The sequence below is a fragment of the Tyto alba genome, unplaced genomic scaffold (assembly GCF_018691265.1).
Source record: "Tyto alba isolate M040663 unplaced genomic scaffold, T.alba_DEE_v4.0 Super-Scaffold_33, whole genome shotgun sequence".
NCBI classification, from domain to species: Eukaryota; Metazoa; Chordata; class Aves; order Strigiformes; family Tytonidae; genus Tyto; species Tyto alba.
Genome location: NW_024881308.1, coordinates 2,839,271 through 2,852,280, shown reverse-complemented (window position 1 = coordinate 2,852,280; position 13,010 = coordinate 2,839,271). Strand labels below are relative to the sequence as shown.

General features: G+C 51.3%; 1 protein-coding gene across 3 annotated transcripts in view; it reads left to right on the top strand.

Moving 5' to 3' along the window:
- CBFA2T2 (CBFA2/RUNX1 partner transcriptional co-repressor 2) overlaps positions 1-13,010 on the top strand; it is a 62,140-nt gene that overhangs the window by 40,793 nt on the left and 8,337 nt on the right. For all 3 annotated transcript variants that reach the window (XM_042800891.1, XM_042800890.1, XM_033003635.2), the window contains exons 2-4: positions 6,102-6,245; positions 10,057-10,298; positions 12,429-12,518. In XM_042800891.1, the coding sequence (XP_042656825.1) occupies positions 6,102-6,245; positions 10,057-10,298; positions 12,429-12,518 (476 nt within the window). The remainder of the gene's footprint in view (positions 1-6,101; positions 6,246-10,056; positions 10,299-12,428; positions 12,519-13,010) is intronic.

The window sequence follows — 13,010 nt, the reverse complement described above, 5'->3', positions numbered from 1 at the left end:
TTGCAAGGTCTGATTTTGAGTCTGCTCTCTGTCCTGCAAACTGCAAAAGGGAAAAGGAGCAAACCCTTACCTGTGCAGAGCTGCTAGTTACGCAGTGCTGTCCCATGTTTTATGTGGGTTTCTCTTATTTCTTCCAATATGTTTCATCTTTTGACTTCTACATAAAGCTACAGTGCTCGACTCTGGCAAATGGGTTGCAAGAAGCAGTTCAGACCGTGCAGCTTATTTATAAATGGGATCTACAAAATCACTCCCAGACCAGGCAGGTTCCTCCTTCCTCCTTAACTCTCGTGACAGTGAATCAAGGGGAATCCTACACCTGCGTCAAGAATGGCTTGAAAATATTGATGTTCATGATGTACGTGCCCTCCAAACACCCAGCCACAAACTTTAAATCCATTTCCCATGAGGGAGGAGGAAAGGCTTTACTGTCTTGAGCTGACAGTAGGGTTTAGGAGCCTGCACATAGTCCATGTGCTCACTCATAGAAGTTTCTGGATGGTGTTAAATTGTGCCCATGCAGATGCTATGGTGTAAATTCATAGAAAGCATCCACGTTTTCTGCACCCATAGCAGTGGCTCTTTCTCTCCTCCCTTGCTCTCAGCAAGCTCACGGGTTCACCGTCGCAGCTAGATGAAGGCTTTCTCTTGAGCATCATCCCGCGAAGCGGAGCACTGCCAGCCTTGGGCACCTCATAACTGCCAGTTATCCTCTTTGAAATGTGGCCGTGCGTATGGGAGACGCAACCCGGGAGTCGTAGCCCCAGCCCGGATGTGAGACAGGTTCATGATCTGCTTTTTGTTAATAAATATAAATTGTCCATTCTGATAGTATTCTGCCATCTGTCAGAACTATGTTTTGAACTTTGGGGAGCTGATGGGGAGGAGACCGATTGTGTCTGTCTGCCCCCCAGGGTCATTCCTGGCTCTCTTCTTTGGTTCCTTATCTTGCTTTTTGGGGGAAGGTAACATCTGGTTTTCTTCATGCAGTGTTTTTATTTCTTTTTCATCGCTGAGTTTGTTCTCTAATTGTCAAAGGCATTTAAGGATTAATTTAAATTCCAGTGTACTTGAGATACTCCCTAACTTGTCACTATTTTTTTAATTCTGTCTTTTCCCTTTTCTGAAGCCCACAGGCATGATTAATAAAGCAGCTTCTTTATACAATTTATAACATGAGTAAATGCTAGCCATACTTTAGAGGTTACTTATCACAGTAACACCCTCCTTGTACTAAACACCATAGGTGGAAGACTTCTTTAAAGAAAATAAATATGATGACATCTGTCTCGACTGGGTGTTGAAACTGTCCCTTCCAACACGTGCTGTTGTGTTGGAGAGCTGGAGCCTCAGTCCCCTGGGAGTGCAGGAGTGGGACTTCTCTGAGGACCAGTCAAGACCCCAGGTTTTCTCCTGACATGCTCTCCCGTTGCCTCACGTAGCTCCTTCTCCTCTCCAGAAAGGAAAATCATCAGCTGCACTTAATCTTGACATATGCTCCTTTTTAATTTGTTACACTAGGATGAGAACTGGAGCAGAAAAGGAAATAAGGTGCACACTGGCAGTCAGTGCGGAGAGTCAAAGAAAACTGGGGCCTTTCGGCGTGTCGCTAGAGAGCGGAGGGATGGAGGGTTTCAGGTATACTCAAAGCTCTGGGGCTTTCTAGTCTCTTGCACACCTGGGCTCCTTAAATGGGACACGAGAATATATAGGGCACGCAGCATAAACTGATATGTGCCTACAGCTGTCCTTGCCCAGACAGCAGCTTTGCAGCATCTGAAATCTGTAACTCCAATCGCTGTGAAATCTGGTCTTCAGGCTTCATCGGCTTTTGGAGAAGATGAAATTCTTGCATCAAGCCAAGACTAAAACAGCATCCTCGTGATCAGGTTTCATTTTACTCGCAGTGAATCGTCTTCCCATGTGAAACTCCAGCACATTCAAGGCCAGGAAGGCAGCTCTCCCACCTGGCTCTGTGGCCGTGTCACTGATGCCTCTTTCCCTGGTTAACCTTTGCAGGTCCTGGGTGCAAAGTTGAACGTGTGTCACTGCAAAATTTTGGCATTTGGCAGCTTTACAGCAAAAGCATTGTGCCACAAATGTGTTCAACCTCTGTCCTGCAGGTACTGCTTGAAAAATAGTGACATACTTGTAAATGTTTCTAAGTCCAGATAGGATTTGGAAGAAGTTTTTGAAGGAAAACAACCCAGTGTTTCCAGTTTAGGTAGGTGTCCTGCTCTGACGGTTGGAGTATTCAGTCATTGACAAGAATTATTATTCTTAGAGCATCATCCAAAAATTTATTATGACATTTGACTCTTCAGCATGATTTCAGATGACTGATACAGTGGAGGGACTTGCAGGCATTTGGAGGAGCATCTCAGCATCCTCTCTGTGCATCTGGAGGCAGCGCTGAAATGTTGCCATTGGTGAGCCAGTAAATATTTCTGAACAGTGAAATGCAGAAGAAAGAGGCCGGGAAGGCGGCGTTTCTCTGGGGACCATCTCACTGGCTCATTTTTAGCCCCAGGTCAACTCAGGGCTGACTCAAGTCCTCGTTCGCTGTCTGGTTTGCTCACATGATTCTCATTAAATGGATGTGTTTCGGCTAAAAATGAGGAGTTTTAGAAAGATGGTTTTTATCTGCATTTATAGATGCCCCAGGTCATTAGCAGGAAGCTTTTAAATTTAACAGTCCTGTTTGCTTCTTGTCTGTCAGAGTGAGCTCGGAAAAGAAGGTGTTGGCTTCTCGTGGGCTTTGGTTTTGGTGTCTCATGCAGTAACCAACCCAGCAGTAGCTGGTTTTATTTTGGAGTTATAAATTCCATGTGACTTCCCCCCCCCTCCACTCCCCCCATAAATTAACCAAATCAGTTCTGCTTTCTTACTGTGCCCTAGGAGTGCTTTAGGAGGAAAGAGGAGAAACCTTAAGGCTTGGTTTCATGCTCTGTTTCTCTAGAGCATGGCAGTATCAGGTCAGTCATATGCGCTTGGGGAAGAGGGTTTCACAGAAAGGGGTGAAGAAGGTCCAGCGAGGCGGGCGGGGGGGCAGCGCGTTGGTATTTGGGGTGCACGGTGAGAAAGGGCTGGCAGCAGGCAGGGAGGGATGCGACGCTCTCCTCGGCGTGCCTGCAGCGGGGCAGGCACAGAGGTGGGCAGAGAGCTTGCAGAGAAGAGCATGACCCACATCTCGCGTCTCTGGCTGCGGGCGATGTGCAAACAGGTCGTGGTCCTCGTGTATTAGCTCACGGTTTTGCAATTATTCCCGTATTCTGAGCAAACATGTTTCTGTCCCCTGATGGCCATCAAGCAGCTGGCACCGAGTGGTGGATAGGCACAATTAGTGCTGTTTTGACTGAAAAATTTAGGTTGTTTAGCAACATTTCCCTTCCCTGCCTGGGTGAGTGAACTCAGACTTTTTATGCTAGAAACGCCTCTAACTTCATGCATGAACCTTGCTCTTTGACTATTTTGCTGCATTTATTTTGTGTTGAAGGAAAGGCAGGGGTTTGCCTTCTCCTGCTCTCGCCAATAAACTCACCTGCTGGAATAGGTACCTACGTGCATGAATGATGTCCTATTCCTACATCAACGTATTGTTATTCATCTGAACGTCACATTCACGTGTGGATGTGACAGGGGGAGTCTGCACATCAGTACTAAACCATAAGAAAGTTGGACCAAATGTATGCGAATAGTAGTTCTCAATATTGTATTAATATGGTTATTATATGTTAAATTAATAGAGCATTTGGTGGGTCCTCGCTTTGTTTATGAAAGCAAAGCCTAGAATTTTTTTTTTCTTTTTTTGAATTCAGGTTTAAATGAATAAAGACACAAACTTTCTGCCATGGAAGTATTATGGACACGGGTTCTATAGCGATTCCAGCCCCATCACCTCAGTTATTCCAGCTGCACTGAAATGGCAGGAGAACACTGGTTTTCACACGTATTCATCTTTGCTTCCCCTTCCACAAATCATCCTGCAAACAGCAGAAAAAATGCTAGGAATAATACACTTCATTTGTTACCTTGCTGATGTTAACGATGACTTGTCATAAGGAAAATAAATGAGCCAGCTCGTGCCTGGTGCGTGGTGGCAGAGCAGGTGCTGGTGGCTCACAGAGCAGATTCCAGGCCAGCGGCACGAAGGGTTTGGGTGCCAGTTTGTGTCTTCTCTGCTCTCAAAAGCCGCATTTTTGTTGTCAGTAGTTGCAAAGTAGCAGGTTTTGTGGTTGTATTTCAGTGCAAAACTTTGCCGTCTATTCAGTGCTTCTTAGCTTCTTGGGAATACAGCCTTTAATTGCTTTGCCAGAATTTGAAAGCTGAATTTCTTACAGTTGATAGATACTGGTAAAAACTGTGGATTGCAGATTAGATTGTAATCTGATTTGGTTAGATTACAGCATACCCTTTAATACCTTTCCTTGGTGGCTTCAAGTGGCATCAGGACTGATCCCAGGGGACACGGAGCCCCTGTGCACGTGTCGTTTTTTGGCCAAGCCCTCCTCGGCCGCCTCTCCTTGCAGCGATGCTCGTTTCCATGCGAGCTCCCGCATCCAAAGCGGTGCGCTTGGCTGCTGCCCTGAAGCTCCGGCGGGCTTTTCTGCTCGCCAAAAAGCCAACAGCTGCCTGAGAAAATTCACCGGTCCGAAGCCTGGCTGGCTTGCACCAGAGAGAGGTGAAAGACGGGTGCCTGCACCTCCCTCGCCCCCCCGAGCCGGGGTGCAGATGGGTGCCCCGGGAACCCGGCGGTGTTCCTGCGTGGGGACGCGCTGGAGCGCGGTCACAACTCGTTAGCGAGCTAATGGAGCGAGGCGGGCAGCGGCTGGGGGAGCAGGGAGCAGTCACCGCGGTCTTGGAGGGGCAATTTGCCGGGGGCCGTGAGCTCCGCAGGCAGGTGGGTGCTGGAGCCACCGGCCGTGCGGCCTGGAGCACCCGGGGGGGGCTTGAGCGGCGCTTTTGGAGAGGCTTAAGCTTAATCTGCTGAGATGGCTGTTTTTTAAAAAAAAAAAAAAAAAAAAAAACCAAACACAGCCCCCCCCAAAAAAATCCCCAACACCTTCCCCCCCCCCCCGTAAGGCTTTCATAAACGTATATTTCCTCCTTTTCTTTCACTTCTCCCCAAGGATGCCCTTGGAGGCTGGTTTCAGCCACACTAGAGCGGTTCAGCTGAGCTGGGACATCCCACCTGACCTTGGGTCCTCAGGAGGGACTCTCAGAGGCTGAAAAAGAACCTGTGGTGTGAGCTGGTGCTGCGTTAGACACTAGAGACTCCACGCAGGAGAGAGAGAGAGGGTGTGAATAGCCAACGTTGGCTCATTTTTACAATATTGTGACTATTTTGGGCGCTTCCAGCACAGCTGCTGCCAACCTTGCGCTGATGGTGCCCGCACAGCGGGCTGGCACCCACCTAAAATCCAGGTTGCCTGTTGCGTGGCTCCGAGCTGGCAGTTCCTCTGGGGAAGGGGTCTCAGGGCCAGGCAGTGCGGCCGTGGGGTGCGCGCAGCCATGGGGAGGCTGTGCCAGGCACCGAGGAACACACCCCAGTGCAAGGGGGAGGAGGTGCAGGAACATTTTAACTTGGGAGTTTCTTTTAAAAAGCAAACCACACGAAGCTGGTCAGAGAGCTGTTTGCCAAAGCAGCTGCTTCGAAGCGTGGTTTTGCTGGTTGGGGAGCAGGGCTGGCGGTGGGACCTCGGCACCCCTTGCCAGTGCCAGCCCCTGTGCGCCTGAGGAGTGCCGAGGGGATCTTAAGTGGTGGGGGGGAAGGAAAGCAAACAGGCAGAAATACCGTGAGGAGGCATCTTTGGGTACAAGACGTGAGAAGATGCAGTTGGGAGACTGGGAAGGTGAACTTGGGTGTCCTGAGCCTGCCCAGCAGCCTTTCGGGACACCCGCTGCACCCCGGGTGCCTGCCCGGGGCCGTACCCGGCCTCTTCCCCGGGGCAGCTCGGGGCCATGCCGAGCAGCGTGGGAGCCTCGTGTGACTTCCACACCCCACACCCCCATCTTCACCCTTGCAACTGCGCTTCACGTGCTGGGTGGGGAAATGCTTGTCCGTGACTGTCACTTAGCGTTACCACCTTCTCTTCGTACAGTTGCTGGTGAGAAGAGGGTGCCAGTGATGCCCGGATCGCCCGTGGAAGTGAAGATACAGTCCAGGTCCTCTCCTCCCAACATGCCGCCGCTGCCCCCTGTGAATCCTGGCGGCCCCCGGCCGGTGTCCTTCACCCCGACTGCACGTAAGACCCCAGTAACGCTGCTTTTCCCTGGGTCCAGCTCTGGCCAGGAGGAAAGGTTCTGCTTGCAGAAGTCACCGGGGATGTTTCAGCCGTGGGCTGGGGCCGCTCGCCAGCACGGCGAGGGTTAGCCATGCTGCGGGGCTGCAAGATGGGGGGACTGGGGCTTTCCTGCTGTTGTGCGGGATGTATAACAGGGTCTGTAATCTCCCCCTGCCCTGCCTGCTCTTGAGCCCTTTTCCTTGCAGGTGCAGCCTTGATTTCCACCATAAACTCCTTAAGAAATTGAAGTCTTTTATCAGGTCGACTTCAAACAAGCCAAGTGCCGGGCTTTTCACTGTATCTTTTGGAGGAGTTAATTCCTGCTCTTCTGTATCTCATTTTGCAGATAGTGTTTCTGCAGCTGAGATTAGAAAGCTTTTTTTTCATTTCCTAGCCTTGGAAATTCCTTGCTGACCATCCAGCTTCTCTTTTCTCCTTCTTTACTTTATAATCTTGGCTATTAAGCCGCAGTATATCCTGGCCCTGCCCAGCCACAGCACAGCCTCACACCCACTTCTAGCAGGCTGTTTCACAGAGGTGACTCTGTGAATGGGATGGACGTACAGCCATTTCTCACAGCCTCACAGCCTAGAAAGAGCACAGACTTTTTTTTTTTCCTCCCTTAACTGACATTTAGGCCATTTAATGTCTTCTAAAAAGCATAACTCTGGACCAAAATACTTTATTTTGTTGGCCATGGAGTTATCTGACCCCTGGACATGGCACGTACATACTTCCCAAGCTCTCCTCACCCCTTTTCCCCTGCACTGAGCATCTCCCTGGCTGGTTCTGCATTGCTTTGCTGTCCACAGTGGTGTCTGGGATATCTCACAGTTTCACACTGGCAATGGATTTCGGAGATTTACAGTCCAGCCTCTTTCAGGACACACACTGATGTATTACATGATGCTGACAATAGCACTAATCGCCGGGTTATCCCGCCAGACATGTTGTCCCCAGCTTTATGCACTGCAGGGTTTTTAATGGCTCTCCTTTTGCTCAGGCAGAAAAAGATCATTAGCAAAGTGACAGAAATTAATTTTTCCAATGAGGTTCCTTGGCACACTATTAACGGCCAAGGAGCCTGAATCTGCTGATTGCAGTTGACTTGATTGCTTCTCTCCAAGAGGCATGAGAGATGCAACCCGTGGTGGAGTTTATTCTTGCTTTTTACTTCTGAGTTGCACTAAAGGGTCTTTATCAGAGCCAGTGGGTGTGTCCCCTGCTCTGTAAAAGCTCATGGCTTGGGCAGGAGTGGAGGAGCACACCGGAGTAAGGCCGTGCCTGCCTGCAGATCCGTAACAGAAGGGTTGGAGAAGCAGGGAAGCCTTCAAGCACTGAGGACCTAGAACAGAATTTAACAGAGTAGCCGTAGGTGATGACTTTTATGTTCCCAAGAATTTAGCATCCTCCTCTCCCCACAGCTGTAATCCCACTGGTCTCGGTACACCACCTCACTTGCTTCATCACCGTCTTCTCACCTGGAACTAGAGGTCCCAGCCTGGCTCTGTGGTCTGTGGTGGGGCAGATCCTGGCAAGGCGCAGGATCAGATAACTGCCAGCCGCCCTGCGGTAACACCGTTTGCAGGAGGGGGGTCAGGCAGGTTCAGCCTGAAAACGCAGAGAGCGGTTACGTGGGCTGCCTCCAACGGCTGCCCCGGGCTACCCCAGCTCGCCCCGCTTCCGCGGCACCACCCAAGTCCATCAGCGTCCACTGCTCCCATCCTTGGCAGCCTCCCCCGAGGGTCCCCCGCAGCCCCCTGGCCCCAGGTGGGTCGCACAGCCCCTACTTCTCCTGGGGTATAAATAGAGCATGTTGCTCTCCCTTTTATTTCATTTGAAAGAATAAGAGGAAGCGAAACAGAGAAGGGGGCAAAAGCACCACGGTTGCGGCCGCCAGAAAGCGCGGAGTTGCGCAGTCCTCCTCTGAGAGCAGCTTCTCTGGGTGGCTTTCCCCCTGTTTATAAACACATTTATCATTAAATAAATGTCGTTTAGGAGTAATTGCCAGAAGCCTTGCCGTTTGCCAGTACTCCACGATAGCTAACCCTGCGAGTACGTGCCATCTCCACAGGACATCTCAGCTCCTTTGCTGCTCTGGGGAAGCCAGCGTGGACAGGAGCTTTTCAGGTTGTATTGCAACAAAAGACATGAGCTCGCTTTGTCTTTGCACCTTCATCCTCTCAATCTTGGCCTTCACCTTCATTTCATCATCCCTCTGTCTATGAAGGGACACATCTTTGTTATGTTCCAGAAGAAACCATCACCCTCTGGTTAGGAGGAACCACCTTTGATGGTCTCTTTAGCCTTATCTTTCCCTTCCATCTTAACTGACTCTGGTTAATCTCCTTGGGGTGCTCACCAGGGCAGGTCCAGGTGTGTGGAGCCTTTCCAGCCTTAACCCCAGCGTGCCCCAAGAGCGGTTTAACTGTTCAGGTACCTCCTGCCTTCTCCAAAACACCCTCACTGGGGTTGTGAGGATTCGGTACGATCCTTGCAAAGCTGCAGTGGAAATTTTGGCCCCTTTTTTTGCAAGCTGCTGCTCCACCACAGCACGTGCCTTCCCCACCCTGCATGCAAGGGGCAGCTCTGCCAAGCAGCTTCAGTGCTTCTGCTCTGAACGCTGTCATTTGAAGTGTTTTTTATAGCTTGTAGCCTTCTCTTCAGTGCTTGCATCCGTAAAGGATTCAGGGCTGGGCTTTCAAGGATAACCCAGTGGATCAGCTAAAATTATATTTATGATGATGTACTTTTCACCTCTCAAATTCTGGGTTTACTGAGTTGGGGCCCCAAGCGCACAGCTGCTCTTCAGACAGGGCTGCAGATTGCACAACAGCGGCACAGGGATGTCAACAATTTATTCTAATCCCTTGCCGAGTTCCCAAACTTCCAGCCTTTCAGTTTGTTTCGACATGCTCACCGCTTACAGGAGGCAAACTGGCAGATGGGACCAGGTTGGAAAAAACAACCATGTTTGCGAAACTGTCTGTAAATCCCCAGGGAGGTACAGCGGGCGGGCGCCACGGGGCGGGATGCTGTCAGCCGTCCTCGGGGCGAGGGGGAGGCACCTGATCTGCTAGTGGGACCCTGGCTGTAATGAGCACTGATGACTTGCTGTAAATGCTGGGGCTGGGAAGGACCCTTGGATCATCTGGTGTAATTTTCAGCCTGACACAGACCAGAAAACGCTGCTCGGTAATTCTGGCAGAGGACTGTAAACTTTGAGCTAAAGCACATTTAATTCCTCGGGCAGAGCATGCAGCACGACTCAGTCTGCCGCAGCATTGGCTTTATGCAGCCTGACCCCATGTCCTCCCGGGCTGCCTCACATGCGAACGGAGGTGTGCCTGCTCTGCTGAGCCCTAATCCTGCCATGTTTGATGGCCCTGGAAATGAAGCTGGCGGAGGGGAACGCTGGGAAGTCACTGACTGTGGTGTAAATCACACCTGAGCAAGCCCGTATGGAAAACTCCTGCCGATGCCTTGGCCGGGTGCGTGGTTCTTACGTGCTGGCAGCTGCAGAGCATCCCCACGAGCTCGGGGGAAGGTTGAGGAGAAGGCATACACGCTGCCTGTGACCAGCTGGGGGCCCTCCAGCGTGGCATGCAGGCTCTGCTCTGGCCGTAGCCCCTCTTCTGGCTCTTGCCCCGTTTGCTAGTGGCAGTTAACCATCGGCAGAGCGCTCTGGGGTGGAAGATGGATCCTCTTAAACACCAGACCACAGAGACATGCCCATCTGATGCTCAGTAACGCTTCTGTCTCCCGTTTGCAGTGCCCAATGGAATAAACCATTCCCCTCCGACGCTGAATGGGGCACCGTCCCCGCCCCAGAGATTTAGCAACGGTCCTTCGTCCTCCTCCTCCTCCTCGCTGACGAACCAGCAGCTCCCAGCCACGTGCGGCGCCCGGCAGCTCAGCAAGCTGAAGCGCTTCCTCACTACCCTGCAGCAGTTTGGCAACGACATTTCTCCAGAGATCGGGGAGAAGGTCCGGACCCTGGTCCTGGCACTAGTGGTAAGCCCCACGCACCGGCCCGCGCCGCCCTGCTTTTGCCAGAGCCCTTCGGCCGTGGGATCCCGGCAGCCAGCACGTGCCCATGATACACAGTATTATCTGTCTGCGTCTCTACGAGCAGAGCTGTTGATGAGCAAGGCTCCTAATGCTTATGCTTTCTGGTAAACTTGCTGGCTTCTTTTTTTCTTGTCTTCGGTGGGTTTCAAAAAACTGTTTGTCCAGTGGCTTTGGCATGAGCTTAGGTGCAGCTGAACTTATGAAAACTTGGAAGGAATTGGACTAAGCTTTTCTAGAAAGGCCACAGGTCTGGTGCCATGGGCTGCGTGGAAGCCACGGGCTATGCTGGGCTTCTCCATTTCCCCTCGTAAACGAAACTTTTCACACAATTCAGAGGAGCCTGTAGTTTTGAAGTGTTTTCTTGCTCAGGTACATTTATGATTGCCTGACCCTGATTGTGGATCAGTTTACCCCTGATCTGCTTCCACACAGAGAAATACCAGTTCCAGCCACCGCTTTGTTAGTGCTGCCCTGGCTTCAGAGTGCTCAAACTCAAGGCTGCTTTGCTCGGCAGGGCAGGTGGGTGTAATGGCAAAAGCAGGGGTGCCAGTGGGGAGCTGGGTCCTGGCGCTAGCAGGGACTTGCTCCAGAAAGCTGGTAGTGCTTCTCTGCTCTTGAGTGCGTAGAAAATACCCTGACACTTCAAAGATTTCATTTATGATACACAGCGATGTATTCATTGGGATTGGTTTTTGTCTTTATGGGCTGCTCCTGCATGTTTTAAGGCCTCTGGCACAGCAAGGTTGACTGTTGCCAAGGTCTGCAGAGGATGGGAAGGCTGCTGTTGCAAAACAGGAGGTCTGGGCTTCTGGCGTGCTGCTGCTTTGCTGATTTTCTATTTGCCCGCATTACCGAAGGTGCTGATTCTTTGCTTGTGACAGTCTGAAGGTGCAGCTACAGGAAGAAGCTTGATAAATAACCTGGATGCATCTTCTGCCCTTCTTCTGCACTCCTACCCTTAGATTTGTGAGAGCTGGGGTTGGTGGCAGTGCGTGCCTGCATAAACAGTGCGTGTGTGCCCTCATGCCCTTTTGCAGCTGTGGACAGCTGGAAACACCCTTCAGAAAACCAAGCGAACAGGTCTTGCTGAGGAATTGTGAATAATATTTGCAGGTATACAAACTGACTGGTAGAAGTGCTGTGCAAGCCAATACCCTGGAACACAGCATCACGCCGCCTGCCTGGCTGCAGCCTGGTGCAGCACCCAGCGCTGCTCCCAAGCTGCTCTCTGCTTTTTGGCAGGTTTCTTTTGAGGCTCAGCACACAGCAAAGGTACCTAGACTGCAGGCAGCCTGGAGTATTTCTGCTTCCAAGGTTGGCATGGGCAGAGCAAACGTGGGTCTGTCCATGGCTTTGGGGGCTTTCACAGTGCTTGAACACTGGATACAAAATGCTGCTGCTGTTGGAGAAGGAAGGCATATGTGTTTCCATGGGTATAGGGCAGTACCTTAGCTTACCCTTTTGGAAAGGAAATGATAAACTGCCCAGGTGCCTCTGGCTGTTGTTCTCACCACTGATTGTGGTAACTGCTGTGGGGATGAACTTTATACGTGCAGGTTATCAAATGTTGCTTGTCCCTGGGAGTACCCAGCCTGAACGGCCACGGGGGGTGCAGGGTTGGGCCAGGGGAGGACCGTGCTAGTGGGGTGAGGAGCGGGCTGGTGGTGACTCTGTGAATGGACTAAGGTGAGATGAGCTGACAGGGAGGACGAAGGGGAGGAAGGCGTGCAGCCTGGAGCAGCTGGAATCGCTGTCTGGCTCCCCGCCGCTGCCCCTGGCCAGGGTGCAGGAGGTGCCAGCTGGGTCCTGCTGCCCAGAGCCGGTCCCTGCCTCCCAGCCCCAGAGCTGGGAGGATGCTGGGCTGTGCACAGCGTTCAGCCCACGCGCAGTGCAGCATTTCCACTTGGTTGGCCTGAGTCTTTTTGGCTGTGTTAGGCAGAATCTGATGCAAACATTGTCAGTCCTGTAGTGGCAGATGCAGTCTTTCTTCCAGTTCTGTTCATTTGGAGCCGTTTCCCCTGTGTCTAAAAATAAGAACAAATTGTCATTTAATTTCTTAATTTCTTTTCTCAGAACTCAACGGTGACAATTGAGGAATTTCACTGCAAGCTGCAAGAGGCAACGAACTTCCCCCTCCGGCCGTTTGTGATCCCCTTTCTGAAGGTGACAGGGACCTGGTGGGGCTTGCCGACGCTCCGTGTGTCAGTCTGTGCCGCTTGGCAGCATGTCCTTGCTGGGAAAGCTCTCGTTTGAAGCACCCGGACAATTTTGTTAAAAGTCCAAGACAGACTGTACAGACTGTAGCAGTGGCCATGTGGGACTGACTTGCGGAAAGCTAACGTTGTAACGAGTGCTGCATATGTCTGCTTGTATGTTAGGGATAAAGGAGGCTAAACCAAGCTCCATTCAGCAGCTTCTGATCTTATAATCTTATTTGCAAATGTTCAGATCTAGAATATTTGAAGTATTGGCATACAGAGCGTGTCTGGGGCGGTTCAATGCTGGAAGCACAGAGTGCTTCCCGTGATGCTTGGGGTTTGGGTGCACTGATGTCGGGTCATTCTCAGCTCTTGAGAAAATACAAGTAAATCTGCCTGTGCAGACACCGGGAGCTGGAGGATCCTGAGGGGGGGGCCCACAGGCTGTCGGTGTTAT